The 16309-nt window shown below is 34.8% G+C and overlaps 1 protein-coding gene across 1 annotated transcript in view; it reads left to right on the plus strand.

Moving 5' to 3' along the window:
* ATRNL1 (attractin like 1) overlaps window positions 1-16309 on the plus strand; it is a gene marked incomplete at its 5' end in the record, with an annotated part of 455979 nt that overhangs the window by 132305 nt on the left and 307365 nt on the right. Inside the window, one exon of the mRNA XM_008629373.2 lies at window positions 1923-2016. Within this exon, the coding sequence (XP_008627595.2) occupies window positions 1923-2016 (94 nt within the window). The remainder of the gene's footprint in view (window positions 1-1922; window positions 2017-16309) is intronic.

The following is a 16309-nucleotide window of genomic DNA, read 5'->3' on the forward strand; positions in this document are numbered from 1 at the left end:
TTTCCACTTTCACATTTGTGATCTACTTCCTATTAAGTGAGCAATAATTGTGGGAGCAATCAATTAAGGTTAGTTGGCAGTAGTTTTTATATTTGTCAAAATACTGACAGTTTTTGGAATGTGCTTTAGAATTCACCCTTTTAGCTCCTTTGTAACTTTTGTGCTGTCCTGCAATGGAGCATCACTGTTAAGAGCACTTAACTATAAGCAGAATAAGCTGTTAAGGATATATTTCTGTATTTTTCACTGAAAGCATTGCAAAGATTTACACAAATAAAATTAACTTCTGCAAAGAGGCTTTTCCAGCTTAAAGTGCCTAAATAGTCATTCTATAAAAGTAGAGTGGAAAACATGAATGGATTTAGGAAAACATAACTGATTATATAGTGGCAGGACTTCAATGAACATTTATCGTGGAGTGTCAAGACGATGGCAAAATTACAAAATGTAGGAATTTGTGGTAACCATAGGGATTTTTCAGAAGTGTTGTGTTATGAAACATCACACATCACTGTGCTGCACAGAAATTTCTAGTATGTGTTTCTTGCAGACAGATTGAATACCTGGGACCTCCTTAATAAGAATTCCTCCTTCTGTTCAGCTGGCTATTTAATGAGCTCTGAAGGCTGAACAAACCATTGAAGTCCTGAAATGGACATGTTATTTCAATAATATCTTACATTTAATTAGGTTTTTATGTTGTCGAGTACCTTTTTCTCTATTTGTCTTAGGCTGTGGCAGAGAGGTGAGAGTGTGTATGGGACGGGTCACTGTCAAAGAAGGATTCATTGTGTGTTATTCCTTATCAGTAGAATGGAACTTTAAAACTCAATCTGTGATAGGAGTTCAATATGAGATTATAAAATGGAGAATAAACTTTTATCTTATACAGGTCACCACTTGGTACCATATCTGTTGCCAAGCAGGACCCCATATATTAAATCCTTTATCTTAGTCGTAATTAAAACTCCAGTGAAAGCATAGTATGATCATCATGGTAGGTTCAGAGTTACTTTGCATTAAACAAAGACTTTTAGTGTGACTAGCAGGGACTTATTCCAGTTTGATGTGGGGACATATTGACACATTTACCAGGGAGAGATTAGTAAATTTTGTACACTTGGTTAGGAATAAAAGATGGCTGCCTAAACAAGGTAGCAATTCAAATAAATGTGGAAAGGAAAAGGAAGAAGAGTGCTCAAGAACCGAGAATATGAAGGTTTGTTCTGACGGGAGAATCTATCAGGCAGCAATAGTGGCAGTGAGCAGACCACTGTGGAGGGAATTACTTTGGCCTTAAAATGAAGTGATGATGATGATGTTCCTGTGGTTCTCCTTCAATTCAGATTTCAGGAGTTTTTAAGGTGCCTGTTTCCTGTTTCTAGAAGATTCTTCTTGTGGACTATACCTGTAGTGTTTACTCTGCCTGTGTTCACACGGTTTCAGAGATTTCTTTTTGTTCACTTTTGTCAAAAACAAGAACTCCAATTATATTAGATCTTTTACCAAACATCTGCAATAATACTTTAAACAAACATTTGAAACTAAACGAATGTTGTCATTGCTTTTGTCATTGGTCAGGATTTCGCTCTGTATAGCAAAGATAAATTATTAATAATTTTCTGTGTTGCACGTTGAAATGGTAGATTTTAATGGCTCTTCTCAAACCGCTTTTATTTAAGGTGTGGAGGAGAACCTCTAATGGCACATGAATAGTTTTTAACTCTTCAGAAAATAAACTAAATGATGTGCTAGTGGAATTTTCTGCAAAAAAAAATAATTGAAGTAGTAATAGATATGTATTTCAATACAGCTTGTAGGAAATGTGTTTGGGATGAAGTATTAACATCTATGAATATTCATTTCATGATAAAGTAAAGTATGAGTGAAGAAATCTCACTTTTCCTCTTTTGATTTTACAGCTTGCACGTGCAGTGGGCATGCAAATATCTGTCACATGCAAACAGGAAAATGTTTCTGCACAACAAAGGGAATCAAAGGAGACCAGTGTCAACTGTGAGTACAATTAAATGTAGCCCAAACTTGCTGCAATCCTTGACTAGTGAATAATCACTTTTTTTCCTATTTCACGTCCTTGTTTTAGTATTGGGTCTTGTGATTGACCTGCCACTGTTTTAGTGGTGGATATAGTGTTCCCTACATTTCTCAGGAAATTTCACTATTTCTTAGACTTCTGTTAAAGAGTTACATCACAATTATTAATAATGCTTTGAAGACACTAAAGGCTTTAAAAAAATCCTATTACAAGAAGAAACTGGAGAATTACCTGTATTTGTCTTCCTTTTCCTTACATTTTTAAAATATTAGTGTAAGGAAAAAATAGATATGAGTTGGTAATTATATTCATTGTAAGTTGTCTTGATCAGAATTTACAGTGATTCAATTTTTAGAGTTTTGGAACCTTACCAAGGTGTTTTAGACATTTCCCCACCTCACTAAATCTAGACCATAGCAATGTGTAGATCTGTTATGGAAAGTACTCTTTTTTTGCACTGGAATAGCTTCTTGTGTTTAGAGGAAGAGTTTGCACCTTCAGATAGAGCCTAACAAAAGGAGTACTAAGAGCAATCAAGTGTTGAAGTGGCCTAACTTGTCAAGTAGGAGACATAACACACTGAAGTTAATTGTGAATTACCTCATATTTAAAGATGTTTCTTTCAATCTATTCTATCAGATACACTGTGTTATTTAATAGGAACCTTATTCATTTTGCAGCTATAATTATTGTAATCGTATCTGGCAGTAAACTTATCATAGCAGTGTTGTTTGGCACAGGGGAAAAGGCATATGAATCCAGCTAACTCCTCCCCAGCAGGGAGAGGTGCCAGGTGCTTCTGTTCTGCCTGCCACAGGACATCCACTTACACTGGGTGTGCGAATATGTCTTTGATACACTCAGTGAACTGGCTTGGATCGTACCTTTAACACTTGGCTTGATAAATAGTAAAGAAACACAAATTTCTGATGCAGGGGCTCTCTGTATATCCGTGAGAAAGAGCTGTGCTGGCAGCTCTACTGTTTCCCTACTACCTCTGGGACTTTGTTTCCAGCTAATTGAAGACTCTCAGGATGAGATGGGAAATCAAGATTAGGACTAAGTGATGAAATTTTATCATGACAAAAGCTGGAATGATAATATCTTTAAGCTCTGAGTTAAGTCTTCACTGAGAAGTCTTTTCCCTCTTTCTTCCCCCAAACAATTAATCAGTTCTAGGTGTTAATGAGTGATCTGATTACCAGCTATGTGCTATGGACCTGTATTGATGCCATTCTAACTATAGAAAGAATGGGAAGAAAAAACCCAACAATTTCTCCTCTGTCCTTTGTAACACTTGAACCACAGAAAACAGTTTCTGTGCTGAAAATGCCAGTTCTTTATCGACTACCCTCCACATAAGGCACTCTTTACAGGCCTTCACCCCAGTCTGAATTCATGTACCTCTGTGGTTGTTGTTGTCCTTTGTCCTGTGTCTGTTTCATCACTGTTTTTTCCACTCTGGTTTGGAATTTTTGTCTCATATGATCAACTGTGCTGTTCAGCTGTATCAGTCTGCTGTTCTGAGTTTGTCTATCCTTAAATGTTCTTTTATCCCACTTACTGAACTAGAAGAGAAAAGGTTTTCCTTGGACTTCCCTGGTCAGGAGTTCCACAAGACAGATGAAATGGGAATTTGAATTTTGTCTTCTCAGGAGTAAACTTAAAATTGCAATTTCAGACTGAAAATCCCTTTTTTAGTCACATGTAATACATTCCCCTTCTAGATTCATATACAAACCTTATCCAGGGCAAGCTGTGGTGTTAAAACATTTGATATTTGAATTGTCGATGGGTTTTTTTGGATGAAATAAAATCTACAGCCATTTTCAATTTTTTTTTTTTTTTTTTTGGTGTCATGACATTTCAGATTGTGAGATTCACATCTGTTGGCTTCAGACACCCGAGCAAATAACCACAGATTTAGAGTTGGAGGACATCATCAAATGATACGTTTAGGATTTGTCATTTTACTCTGATGGTTGGTTTGGAAGAGTGATCCATTCATATATGGAGGTTTCAATCGAATGTTTTTTAACTATTTCCCTTAGAATGCCAGGAGATGAAGAACATAAAAAAAAATGTAAAAAAAATCACTAGTGAGTCATGGAATGCAGTCCCATACTCATTCTAAATTTCATATGAAGAATATGAACTTGATTTATTTTGTATTATGCTTAAAAATATAGAAAACTATTTCCTCTTTAAAAATCATCTGTACACTCACAACCTCTTTTGAATGTATCATAAGGTAGATATATATATATGCAGTCATTATCTAGAAAGATGAATTTAAATCAGCTTAATGCTTTACTTGTATTTATTACTTTATTATATTCTGTATAAATCATCTGAAACTTGATTCAAAGTGTGAATACTGTTCTCCATTGCTCTGGATGAATGTTTTAGGTGTTTTTAGGCTGTTGTGCAATCTCAACAGCAAACCTACAACCTTATGTTTTCTAAAATAAGGATTCCAATGAAAATTCCAAACTGTGGCTGTTTAGTGAGGAAGTTAGATTTATACTTCTGTCAAGAATGCTATTGATTAAAAAGTCAAAGCTGCAGGGCCCTATGTTATGTACACACCATTCCTTGTGGGAAGAGTTTTTAGGAAATCAGGGAAAGTTTTCAAAACTTTCTCTTTTTTCTTTTTCCCTTACTTTTCCCTCCCTACATTAACAACTTGGTGCTTTTATGGAGGATCTTATTTATTATATTTTTTATTTATGTATTTTTAGCATACCCATCTCTCAGTTGCATTCATTTCTTAATTGTGCTGTTGGATGGCATAAAGCACAGTGCCATTTTAAATCAAAATTAGTGTTGTAAAGCAGCTTGGAGCACACATTTACATTCTGTTTTACAATGTTTCTTTAATGACACATGGTCATATATTTTCTAAAAGTTAATATTTTTGTTTCCTTTAAGTAGGTAGCTTCAGTTGGGAAAAACCTTTAGTTATGTCCTAATCAGGAGGAAATTGGTTTGATTATTCTAAGTAACTAGACTGTAAAATATTTAAAATAGATACACATAAGAAGTTTGGAATTTTGTTTTTCCCCTTAATTTTGGTAATCAAATAGCTGATAGCAAGAAAATCATAGTGACTTAAACCATATTTTTAGGTGAAAACTATTGCTTCAAGGCAGTTTTTTTGTTAAATTTTCTCTAACATTTGATTTACTAGCTGCTCATTTTATTTTCTCGTAGAATTCCTGGCAGAGGCTTTAAAAATTCCATATGTTTTGGTGTATCCGTATGCAGGATTATACACAGGGAACTTTTCAGGGAATAGGTCTGTGGGAATGTGTAGAATATGCTAAGGGGATGGTTCAAAGTTCAAATTTTGGTACTAAGCAAGAGAAATTTTGCTAGATGCAAGGAAGAAAAATACAAAAATTATGGGATTAGGTGAGTAATTAAATAATTCTTTGAGAAGATTCAGTATGTCTGGGCTCTTGCAAGTGAAAGCATTCACCTGGCAATGCGTCTGTAGCTTTTGTCATCACCCTGTGAGAACTGGGATAAAACTGGGCTTCAAAACCTCTGTAATGAAGAACTACTAGTTGGAAGGAAAATACTGGGAGAAAAATACTATTTTTAATCTCATATGGTATATTTTATGTAGTTGTAAGAAGGATAAATTCAAGATTATAAAATATGTTGCTCATTTTAGTTCTAGTAAATGTCCAGACCATTAAATTCTTAGACATACTTCTTCTGTAAAAGTGGAAGAAATACAATTTTATTTATAAAAATATACACTATTTATTTGGTAAAAATCTTTCCTGTATGTAAGCTTTAAATAGCTATTTAATAATGTAAGGATCCGTGCATAAAAAATAAGCACTTATTGATAGTCTGTTTTACATAAGAATAAGATTTTCAAATATCCAGCTGTACTCCCCTGTGTAATTTCCTTCCACAGAATGGTACAATTCCTCTTACCAGATGGAAAGGCAGGTAAAAATATACTGGGTTATGAGTCAAATTCACCATTCTATTGATATCACTGCAGCTTTATTTGCTGATAGTGGAGTAAATCTTTTCCCAATTGTTTCCACTCAGAGTTTCTCTTGCTGCTTTCCAGCAGGGGAAGAATTGGCAGCAACCATATAATAAATTCACTTGATTTGAACTTCCTTTATCAGAGACACACATACAAACCCCAAAACCAAATAGAGAAAAAGGTATTGTTGCTGGAAATTTATTAAAAACCCCCTTATTCTATTGAGGAACTGTATATTCCTGATCGAGGGTATAATCCATTTAATACTGGTTACTGTGATGGTTGGTGGTTTTCTAAAGTGAAGTTAAAAAGTATAATATTTAGTGGTTTAAATTACTACAGGAACAGCATTTTATGGTTTTTTTTTGGCCTGTTTTCAATACTTTTTTTCCTCCCCTATTTCTATCATTTGGTCAAATTCCACCATTAGTTGTATTTCATATGCCGTGTTTTCTACTTCGTGCTGAGTCCAGTCCTTGAGTTTTCAGTTTAAGAGAAAACTTTGACATGTTAATGCATGTTACTCCATTACCTGTGCTGTTTGGAGAATTACAGCAAAATCTGTCATGTAGATGTTGGTGGGTTTAGCAACTACCTCTCTTCTTATTTAACTGCCTGTAAATTTTAGCTTGCCTCTTTAAGGACAGGTTCATGCCCTCAGCTAGTTCTCAAAGAGCTGGATCATTGGGTTTCTAAGGAGAACAATAAAATAAAACTCCTACTTCAACATTTATGAGTACGTTTATGTTTTAAATGTACTCATTTTCTGCTCTACATGTAGTAATTATTGTCAGATCTTTCAAGGATTTGAGATATTTTTTTCTTTTAATTCATGTTTCTAGCATCAATCATTTTTTTTAAATTGCAGCTTTCATTTAAACAATATGTCTAATATCTAATATTCAGAATGTGAACCAAATGCACTCTAATGGCTTAAACCCTCAGAAGGCACTTGAAGCATTTGAAATCTAAAATTTGAAGGACAGTAAAATATGGGTTTTGGCAGTATTGTATGTCACTCTTGGCCTTTTTGCTGATTTTTTTTGTTCTGTGGTAGGCTCCCTTTGTCTGCTTTGGTATATTCAGTATATGATACGTAAAGCTCATGAGGCTCTCTGGGACCTTTCAGAGTTGCAGGCTCTCTGTAAGTGAAACTACACTTTTTGTAAGCATTGTTACTTCCAAATATTACATTTTATTCAGGAAAGTACCCAACTTTGTAGAAATAAATGTGTCCCTGTCTCTTGTACTCAATTGGTTTACATTTGTATGGATGCTGGATATAGATTAAAATCTTTTTGGTTTCCTATTTGAAAAACATATGGTGCTGGATTTTCTTTCAAAAGAAGTGAATCAAAACATCTTGTTTTTAAAAATTGTTCCTTCAGTGCCACGACCATGCCATTCAGTGACTGGCATTTGAATAATCTTTTTACCTCAGTGCATGTTATATCAGCTACCCAAGCCTTTCACAGATTGTATGCCAGTGAGACCTGTTTTGAATTCCAGTGCTCAGGATGCATTTGTTTTAAGGCAAACCTCTTTATATAAAATGCTAGTAATTTTTGGTGCAAAGTGTTGCTATAATCCCAATTGTCTAGGGATGTACAGTTAAGGTAATGCTTCTACGTGTTATTTTTATTAAAATAGAATAGCACAGCTGAAAAGACTTAGACAGGTTTGCGTGTTCTTTAGGTCTGAAATAGACCCATAAAGATTTAAAGCTAAATATAAGCTGAAGACACTTATTCTGCCTTTAGTTAGTTAGGTACTGAGTTTGGACTGAGATGAAATTAGGAGTGGGAGTGATGTTAATGTTTGCTCATACAGGAAAAAGAGAAGAAGTTACTCTTGCCCCATGGAAGAGTTACTGGGAGGAAGAGAGGAAGGGAGGTTATGACTGCCATAAAATTGCTTTGAGTCTGATTTTTTTTCTTACCCAGAAAAGTTGTAGCTTTAGTTTCTGTGCTTGTTTTTGGAAAGAAGGGGGTCAAAGGCCTTTGTGGATTGGGCTGGCTTTACATCTTGCCTAGGGCTAGCTTTAAAGCAGAAGTGCACATAACTGCATAGCCAATGCTTTGTCTTAGTCTCAGACGGTCAGAATAGGTTGCAAAGATTTGCAGTTTGAGGTTGTCTTTTTTAACCCCAGTTCAAGCTGTTGAAAATGACGGGGCTCTTCTGCGTTCCATCTTTCAGGGTGTGCAGTAAAGGCACCTGGGAATGCTTTTCTGTGGCCAGGATTAGAACTCAGTTCAGAGTTAGGGATGCTGAGTAATGTAAGTCACGTAAGCCAGAAATCAGTATGAACAACTCTTCTTGTAAAGCACCAGCCCAGTGGGAGAGGTGTTTGCAGTTACACCGTCCCCTGGCATTGCTGCTTTGAGAAAATGAAAAAGGAGACAGGAGAATTTCTTGTAAGACAGCCAATAGAGAGTCTTTAGATTCCAGAAAACACTTTTTGGAGACTGCTGACAGTGGAGACCAGCTTCTTTTCAACATACGGCTCTACCAGCCAGTCTTTTTAACCTGCATGAACCAAACAGTCCCAACGCTATAGTCTGTTCTTTCTGTCCAGATACAATGCTGGGGTCTCCACAAAGCATAAATACATCCAGTTTGATTACCATGGTCACTACCTCTGTTAACTGTTAATAAAATTATTCTGTTATTTCATGTTGCTGGGGTTGGATTATAAACTGTCATTGTTCATGGGAGCTGTAATTAATCTCACAAATCAGAAATTGCCATGTATAGGGTAGTATCTGTGAATTACTCTGCAGGCAGGGGGGGGAAATAACACAGATTTCCAGTAGGGTATGAAGTTGGTTGGCCCTTCATACTACTTTGGTTAAAGATAAGTTGTTCACTTTATAGATGGAAAAGAAAATAACTGATGGCTTTTCTGGATACTCATCCTGCTGTCATCAGAAAAAATCCTTCAGCTGAGTTGTGACTGACAAAACCAGATATTTCAGGGAGTTCTTTTTAAAAGTTCTACTATATGCTGCTCTGTTGGAACTGATTAAATTCAATGTATGCTGTGTTACAGTAACAACCCTCTACATCACTATTATTATTGCTGACTACTGCTACTGCAGTCAGCTTTGGACAATTAACTTTGGAGCAGAAGGGAGAAAAGTGATATTTCCTTTGTGGAAGGGGAATATTTAAGGAGATCTAAAAAAAAAAAAAAAAAAAAATTTAAGAGTAAGCACTCCTACAAAACTTTATGGAGGACAAAACCTTTTCAAGGTGAGCATCTTCCAGAAAACAGATGTTGCTAGTACAGATTTTTATGGAGCTGATATCTAGAACAAAGAATTTGACATATTTTATCATTTTTGACTTCATGAAACACAAACACTGGTCAGTTTTAGTATATGTAAACATTTGAGAAATCAATGGTGTCAGACTGATTTTAATTTTTTGGTGTTTCTGAGGGGATCTTGGCTATTATAGCAGATACAGATCATCCTTAAAAATGTTTTCTCAAAATGTTATGTATCATTATTGGTCCTTTGTGTTGGAAAAGAGCTGAGGAGAAAAGCCAAAGGGTTTCTGACATGCCCCCATTCATGCTGATCATTTTAGCATCATAGACAGAAGCAGTTTGTTAGTTGTCTGGAAAGGAGAGAAGGGAAATAAGTGAAAAGAGGGACTTACAGCAGTGTTGCTGTGCCCTTAATTGAAACCTTTTATTAAAAAAAACCCAAACTTTTTGCTGTATAAACCCATCAGTTTTCAGTTGTTTCATAATCAAGTAGGTTATTTTTATTAGTTTTCAATTGAGGCTAAGATCAATCAATCTATACTGATTGACTATTGGACTGCTACATCTGGAGATGTATTAATTTTTTCTGAACTTCTTTGTACAGCTTCCCCTTTCTCCTGTGGTTTCCACCAAGGATAAAATAGATACTTAACCTTCTCTGGCAGAAGTGCATAAATATATTCTAGTAAAAAAACTTCATGAAATTATTTCCCTGAATCATTCATGGTGCCACTGTATTGAGTATCTAGCAAGATTCTTCTACAGTATTTCATTAGAGAGAAGGGAGAATTGGTTCATTTTCCTCAACTGATTATCAGAAGAAATGAGGTTTGTCTGGCTAAAGTTTAGAGAGACTGGAGTTATATTGTAAAAAGAATGATGATTTAGTCGCAGACATTGATTTCAATACACAGAGCTACTATTTCATTATGTACTGCTAGACTTTAAGCACTCAGTAATGGAAACTCCACTTGTGAGAAAAACAAGTAAAAATTGTTGTGGGCCACAGATATATTGAGTTTTGAGACAGAGAAGGTGGTTTCTACTCATTTGAAAGTGATCTGTAACAATGAGATGATTTCAAAGGAACCTCAGCAGTTTCTGCACACGGTAAATTTTGCATGTTCATGTAAATTGTGACCTTTTTTGAGATTTGTGATAGGGAAGATTCTATGGTGAGTTTATTAAATAGTGTTGGGTGTCCCCCAAAACTCACCTTCTCCATTTTTGTTTGGTTTGCTTTTTTTAGTTTTTAAATAAAGCTGTATCTTCCTGAAATGACACCAATTAGTGAGGCACAAAACATCAGTCCTCAGTAAATTATAAATAGCACTTACTAGCACTTATGCCTTTTAAATGACCAAAAATATTTTTTTTCTGTTTTAATTTAAGGAAAAATCCTTTTAGATAGAAATGAGTGATTATTTCATCTGATCTATACTTAATATGTTTGTATATTATTAATATCCATAATTTTCTGAGATACTTGGTTAAATGTAGTCTGAACATTATTAAAATGGATTTTTTTGAAAGCTATAAAATAACTTTGTAATTAAATCCAGTGGGAAGTATATATAGGAATTACTTCAGAATAGTTTTCTCTTGAATTATCAGGACACTATACAAATAAAATAAAGCATTAGGATATTGCCTGTCAAAAGAAGTCTTTCCCTTACTATTTCACTATGTGGAAAACTCAAAATACATATGGAATGGGAGGTGAATTAGAATTTAACCAATGCTGTATTTCTTTACTGAGATTAACTGATACAGCACAGTCCTCTTGCACTGCAGGCTTTCTATTTTTAGCTGGGTAGAGAAAGTGCTCAAGGAGAATTTACAATGAAAATAGTTTTTCAATAGAATCTGTATTAAGTTCAGCATTTTAAAAAACATCAGGTTGAATGATTTGAAGGTGATACTGACTTTATTGACAGTTAACTGAAAATATTGGCTACTATAGAGTTGTTTTCTGTTGAAAACCAGATTTGTAATGCTACAGTGAATGTTGAGTGGCTTTAAAATCGTTGTGTTGATGTTGCTGCTTGGCGCAGCCAACCGATGACATAATTTTGATGAGGACTGAGCAAAGGCTTTGACGGGACTCTCTTTGTGTGTCTGCTGCCAGGGCTTGTGCTATCCAAGTAATACATTGTGGAGGACATAGATTTTATTTGAAGGGAAAGCAGTTTTCTAAGGCAGATCCATCCAAAATACCCATGTTTTCCTTATTACCAGTGCACAAGTTCAATGTGTATAGTAATCCAAACATTTGATTTTTTTTAAATTGTGAATTTAAAAAACCATGTTTTTTGAATCTCTAATTCTTCTCAGTAGATCTACAATTCTTGGGATTTTTCAAAGCTGTTGAAAATCCCTTCATTATTCTCAATTCTTAACTCTCAGATAAAATAATACCCATTGTGCAGAGTAGATCTGAGCTTATAATTCACATCTGATAGGCCATTAGTATGGTAATTAGTAATTGGTACAAAAGTTGTTAAAGTTGAAATAGACATCTGGTTTAATCAATTTGTCATTAAGGAAGTGCAAGTGTAGAGTTAGCAATGGGAAAAGAAAATACCAATGTGAGAGCTCACAGCTCTCTCTGAGCTATCAACATGTAGCCAAGTTTGAAATTGGAATAGTGCCTCTTTATCTTGCTTGATATGGATTGCTCAGTGCTCAACTTGCATGAAGTACCACGCCCTTTTTTTATTTTAAAACCTTACAAATAAGTAAAAGAAATGAAGCTACATTTGATGAAAAGCCCATTGATATATCCATCAACTTCAGCTTGGGATGTTTATATATTTTATTTACTAAGAAAGGGAAGAAAGGAATTTTTTTATAGAGCAAAATGAAAGGCTAGGTCAGGTGGGTGCTAAAGACACTATTTGTTAGAAATCTCCTGGTGATGGAAAGATTGCTTTTCTTCTCCTCTTACGGTCTCTAATAGATGAAATATGCATCTTCCTATTGCTATTTTCATTTTCTGTTTTCTCTTTCAGTCAATTGCATACCTTTACATATAGATGAAAATTTATCTGGAATAGTTATATTTCTGGTTTCAAAGTTAAGACATTTTGTTTTACATTGTTGCCAGTTATTAGTTTTAAATTGCTTCAGTAGTTGCCAAGAGTATTAGAAGAATGCACACAAAAGATTAAAGCTATGCACAGACAGAACTAAGAAATGTGTTCTGGTATTAAGACATGGGAGTGAGAAATGCATTAGTCCTCATTGCTTTTTCCATGAAGCTTCTGATAATTACATAGACTATGCACATCAATTATGCAGTGCTAAATTGTGCTTAAGGAGTCCTCATCCTGAGGAGCCTGCCAACAAACCTGCATTCTGCTGCAGCTGCATGTGCAGACGTCTGGCAGTCAAGCAGGTTTTCTTATCTATTAAATCTTCTTTCCTTCCCAACTCAATCTCTGCACTTGTTGCAGTAGAGCCCACAGTCTCATGCTTCCCCACGTCCCAAGTACAGGCAGTGCTAGAGATGCTTTCTGTGCCACTTCTGCATTAATGATGGGTAACTGAAATGAAATGTTAATTCATTCTTGTAGTTGGGTAGATAAGGGGACTGCATGCAACATTTTAGAGTTGCTTATAAAACTGTAGATATCTGAGTTGTACTTTAACAATTAACATAAGGAAAAATAGGAGGATGTGAAAACTATTTTGCTTCAGAAATGTGGTTGAAGTTGGTCGCTGAAATCTAATGTGATTCCCTGTACTGATTCTTCCTTGCTGCAGCTTTGTCTATTTAAGAGGAATATTTGTTTCACTCCTGTTTAAAAATCGGGAGATGGACTACCTGGGATAATGAATTCTGCAGGCTGAGCATATGGAAGCACATATGCCTACATAAACATCCTTTCTTTTTCTTTGCCTTCATTCTTAGCCTGCATTATCATGTGAATGACATGAAATAATGAAAACTTGAAAAGACATTAAGTTACAATAAACATTACTGAAAAGTATCTAATATTTTACCTCATAATGTAAACTCACAACATTTGACACAAAAAGTAAATTCTTCATCACATGCAAGGTATTTTCAGGGAATGATAACTGATAAGGCAACAAGAAATGACATAGGACCAATTCTGTCTGTACTTAATAATGTCTTATTATTAGAAATGCTCCCTTATTCTTTTCTTCTTTTGTACTGAATAATCACCACTAGAAAGAATAAAATATAAGCTGCACAGCCTTTGCATGCTTTGAGTTTTCTTTTTTTTTTCTTGTGGATGTATTGAAAAGTAAGTGGTATTTATCTAGCTGCCTAGATAATGGGGCTGGGGAGCTTGATTACAAGGCCATAAATCAATCCAAGACACTGATGATATCCTCAACTTCAGCAGTGAACTCTGAGTGGCTTAGATTATCACTTCAGAAGGATTGACTTAAAGATCTAGTTCTCCATCTCTATTATATTTATATTACCAAAAAAGGGAATTTTTCAGCAATTTAAGAAAAGAACAAAGTACTGGAAGGCAGAGTGAAAACTGTTTTAAATAGTGTCAGGAGTCTGATTTAGAATCAAAGCAAATTTATAATCCCATTTGAAAATTTGATCTGCCACAACACTTTTTTCTCAGTGTTGCACAGAGCAAAGATAAATTTAAGAATACTGGATTACAACAGGAGGCCAAAGGGAGAGCAGCAAGATTGGCAAACCAACAGAAGGAATGTGTCAAAAAGAGTTCATTGTCCTGGAAGAAAAGATTTTGGGCTGCTCACAGAGAAGTGATAAGAATTAAAGGGTAAAGGAACAGTCAGATATGCTGAAAGAGATTTAATAAATCAGATTTCATAAAGGAGACTTAAAAAAAATATTTGTCCTGGAAATGAGTTCTTACAAGATCCGTAAGGAGATAAGGGCAGCAATTACTTTCTAACAGCTGCCACAAAATCTAATCTTGTTCTTGTTTAGGTCATTTTATCCTCTCTTACGTAGAGTCTTGATTTAATCACAGATTTGGGCCCTGGTTCAGATAAATATTTTAATACATGATAACACCTTGTTTCTTAGGTTTAAGAGGAGATATTCCCTTGGTTTGGTGAGAATAGGGAACATATAATTTACTTTTCCTTCCCCTGCTCATGGGAGGCTAATTGTAAATTGTCATGCACGGGATAGCAGCAAGAGTTTCATAAAACAAGTCCACAATTTTTTTTTCACTCCTGGTACTTTGCTACTCTTCATTCATTCATTTTCCATCCCTTTATTATGTTTTTTGTTGTTTTCTGTACTTGGTAAAGCAAGGGGAATTTTTTTGAGGAAAGGTAAAGTTGAAGGTTGACAAATGGTGATTGTAAGAAATGAAAAATGTATAAATCAGTCCTTCATGCTGAACAGAAGGATTGCCTCCTCTATATTTATGAATAAAAGAACAGGTAGCAGCACATCTAAACAGATGAACAACTTCATTGCTGTTCAGTGACAACAACGTGTAAATTAAATTACACTGAGATTTATAAATGGGAATTACGTAAATCAATTTTTTGTTTGTTTTTTAAGAAAATGCATTTTTGTTGAATTGTACTTTAGGGTTTTATTTTCTGTTTTATTTATACTACCCTGATGTGTATAAAATTAAATGCATTTTCCACCCTGTTTCTTGGGTAGAAGAAGAAGAAAAACTTCAGGATGTTTTTGTTTTTTTAATGCTCTTGTCTTTTTGTCATTGACTTTCATGAAACCTTTCCTGTACCATTACTTTATTGCTTTTGCTCTTACGTTTTTGGAAAATAGCTAAATATGTGACTTAATAAATGGTTTGACATTGGCCCTTCAGGAGCTTTGATTAGAGCTTTCTCTGTGCTCAGTTTTGTAGAGTTGCATTGGCCTGTTTTTCATTGTCTACTCAATGTTCTTAGAATATTTCTATGTGGTTGAAGTTCTGCTATCATTACAGCCTGTTTTTAGACTTAGTTGTTATGCCATAGGAGGTTGATTCTTTTAATGGGAATATTTGAAGCCATGCTTATTCTATATTTGTCCTCAGCCTTTGACAATTTCCTCAGCCTAAGAATCTCTTGTGTCTTGTTTCTATTATGGTTTTATCAAATGAAATTTTCTGCAACAGGTGTCATTTAAGTACTGGCCTTAAAATAAACTACAATGAATATTCAGTAAACAGTCCTTCTTTCACTGGGAAAAGAAAGAATGAAAGAAGTGGTGACTAATGTAGCTTTTTTATAAACATGGTAGAAGTTCAAATTGAGTTATTCCAGTTATATACAGGCCTAGAAATAGAAAAGAAGCATTGAATAGTACAACCCAAAGACTATTCTAATGCATCTTCTTCCTTCATAGTGGATAGATTGAGCTATATTCCAGGTACATCCAGCTTTCTGTGTTTCTAAATAGTGATATTCTAAATATTTGATATTCTGCATGCTCATAATACAGTCATCATACATTCTATTAACATGCTGTAATGAAAACTACCAGGTAACATTTTGTGTGAACACTGTCTTCTGCAAATTGCAGTCATAGCTAGAATTAGTGAATGTTCCTTGCAGAAAACTCTGCTTCCTGATTCTAGAATCCAAACCTGATTATCAAAATTTTCTTCTCTATGGCAGTAGGTCATATGGTGCACATGTTTTTAAAACAGAACATGTCACAGTAGTTCTTGTCTGTTTCTTATGAGGTGTTTGTCAATTTAATATTTTGCCTTTTGAATGTGTGCTTATTCCTACGAATAATGTGATTATTATGAATCAACCAATTCAAGATTGCTTATAAAATATTCTGCCATTTCAAAATTGATGTGGTGCTCAAGACACTTCTCCAATGTCACTCTTGAAGTAGAATTTTGAAATCAGAGGGTTATTTCAGTTATATTTTCTTAAAAAAAAAAAAAAAATCCAGAAGCGAAACTTAGAATGGTCAGAGGGAATTATTTGGATTTTTTTCCACTCTGTTAGTCCCAAACGAGGATTCGCC

The sequence above is a fragment of the Corvus brachyrhynchos genome, unplaced genomic scaffold (assembly GCF_000691975.1).
Source record: "Corvus brachyrhynchos isolate BGI_N302 unplaced genomic scaffold, ASM69197v1 scaffold783, whole genome shotgun sequence".
Lineage (NCBI taxonomy): Eukaryota > Metazoa > Chordata > Aves > Passeriformes > Corvidae > Corvus > Corvus brachyrhynchos.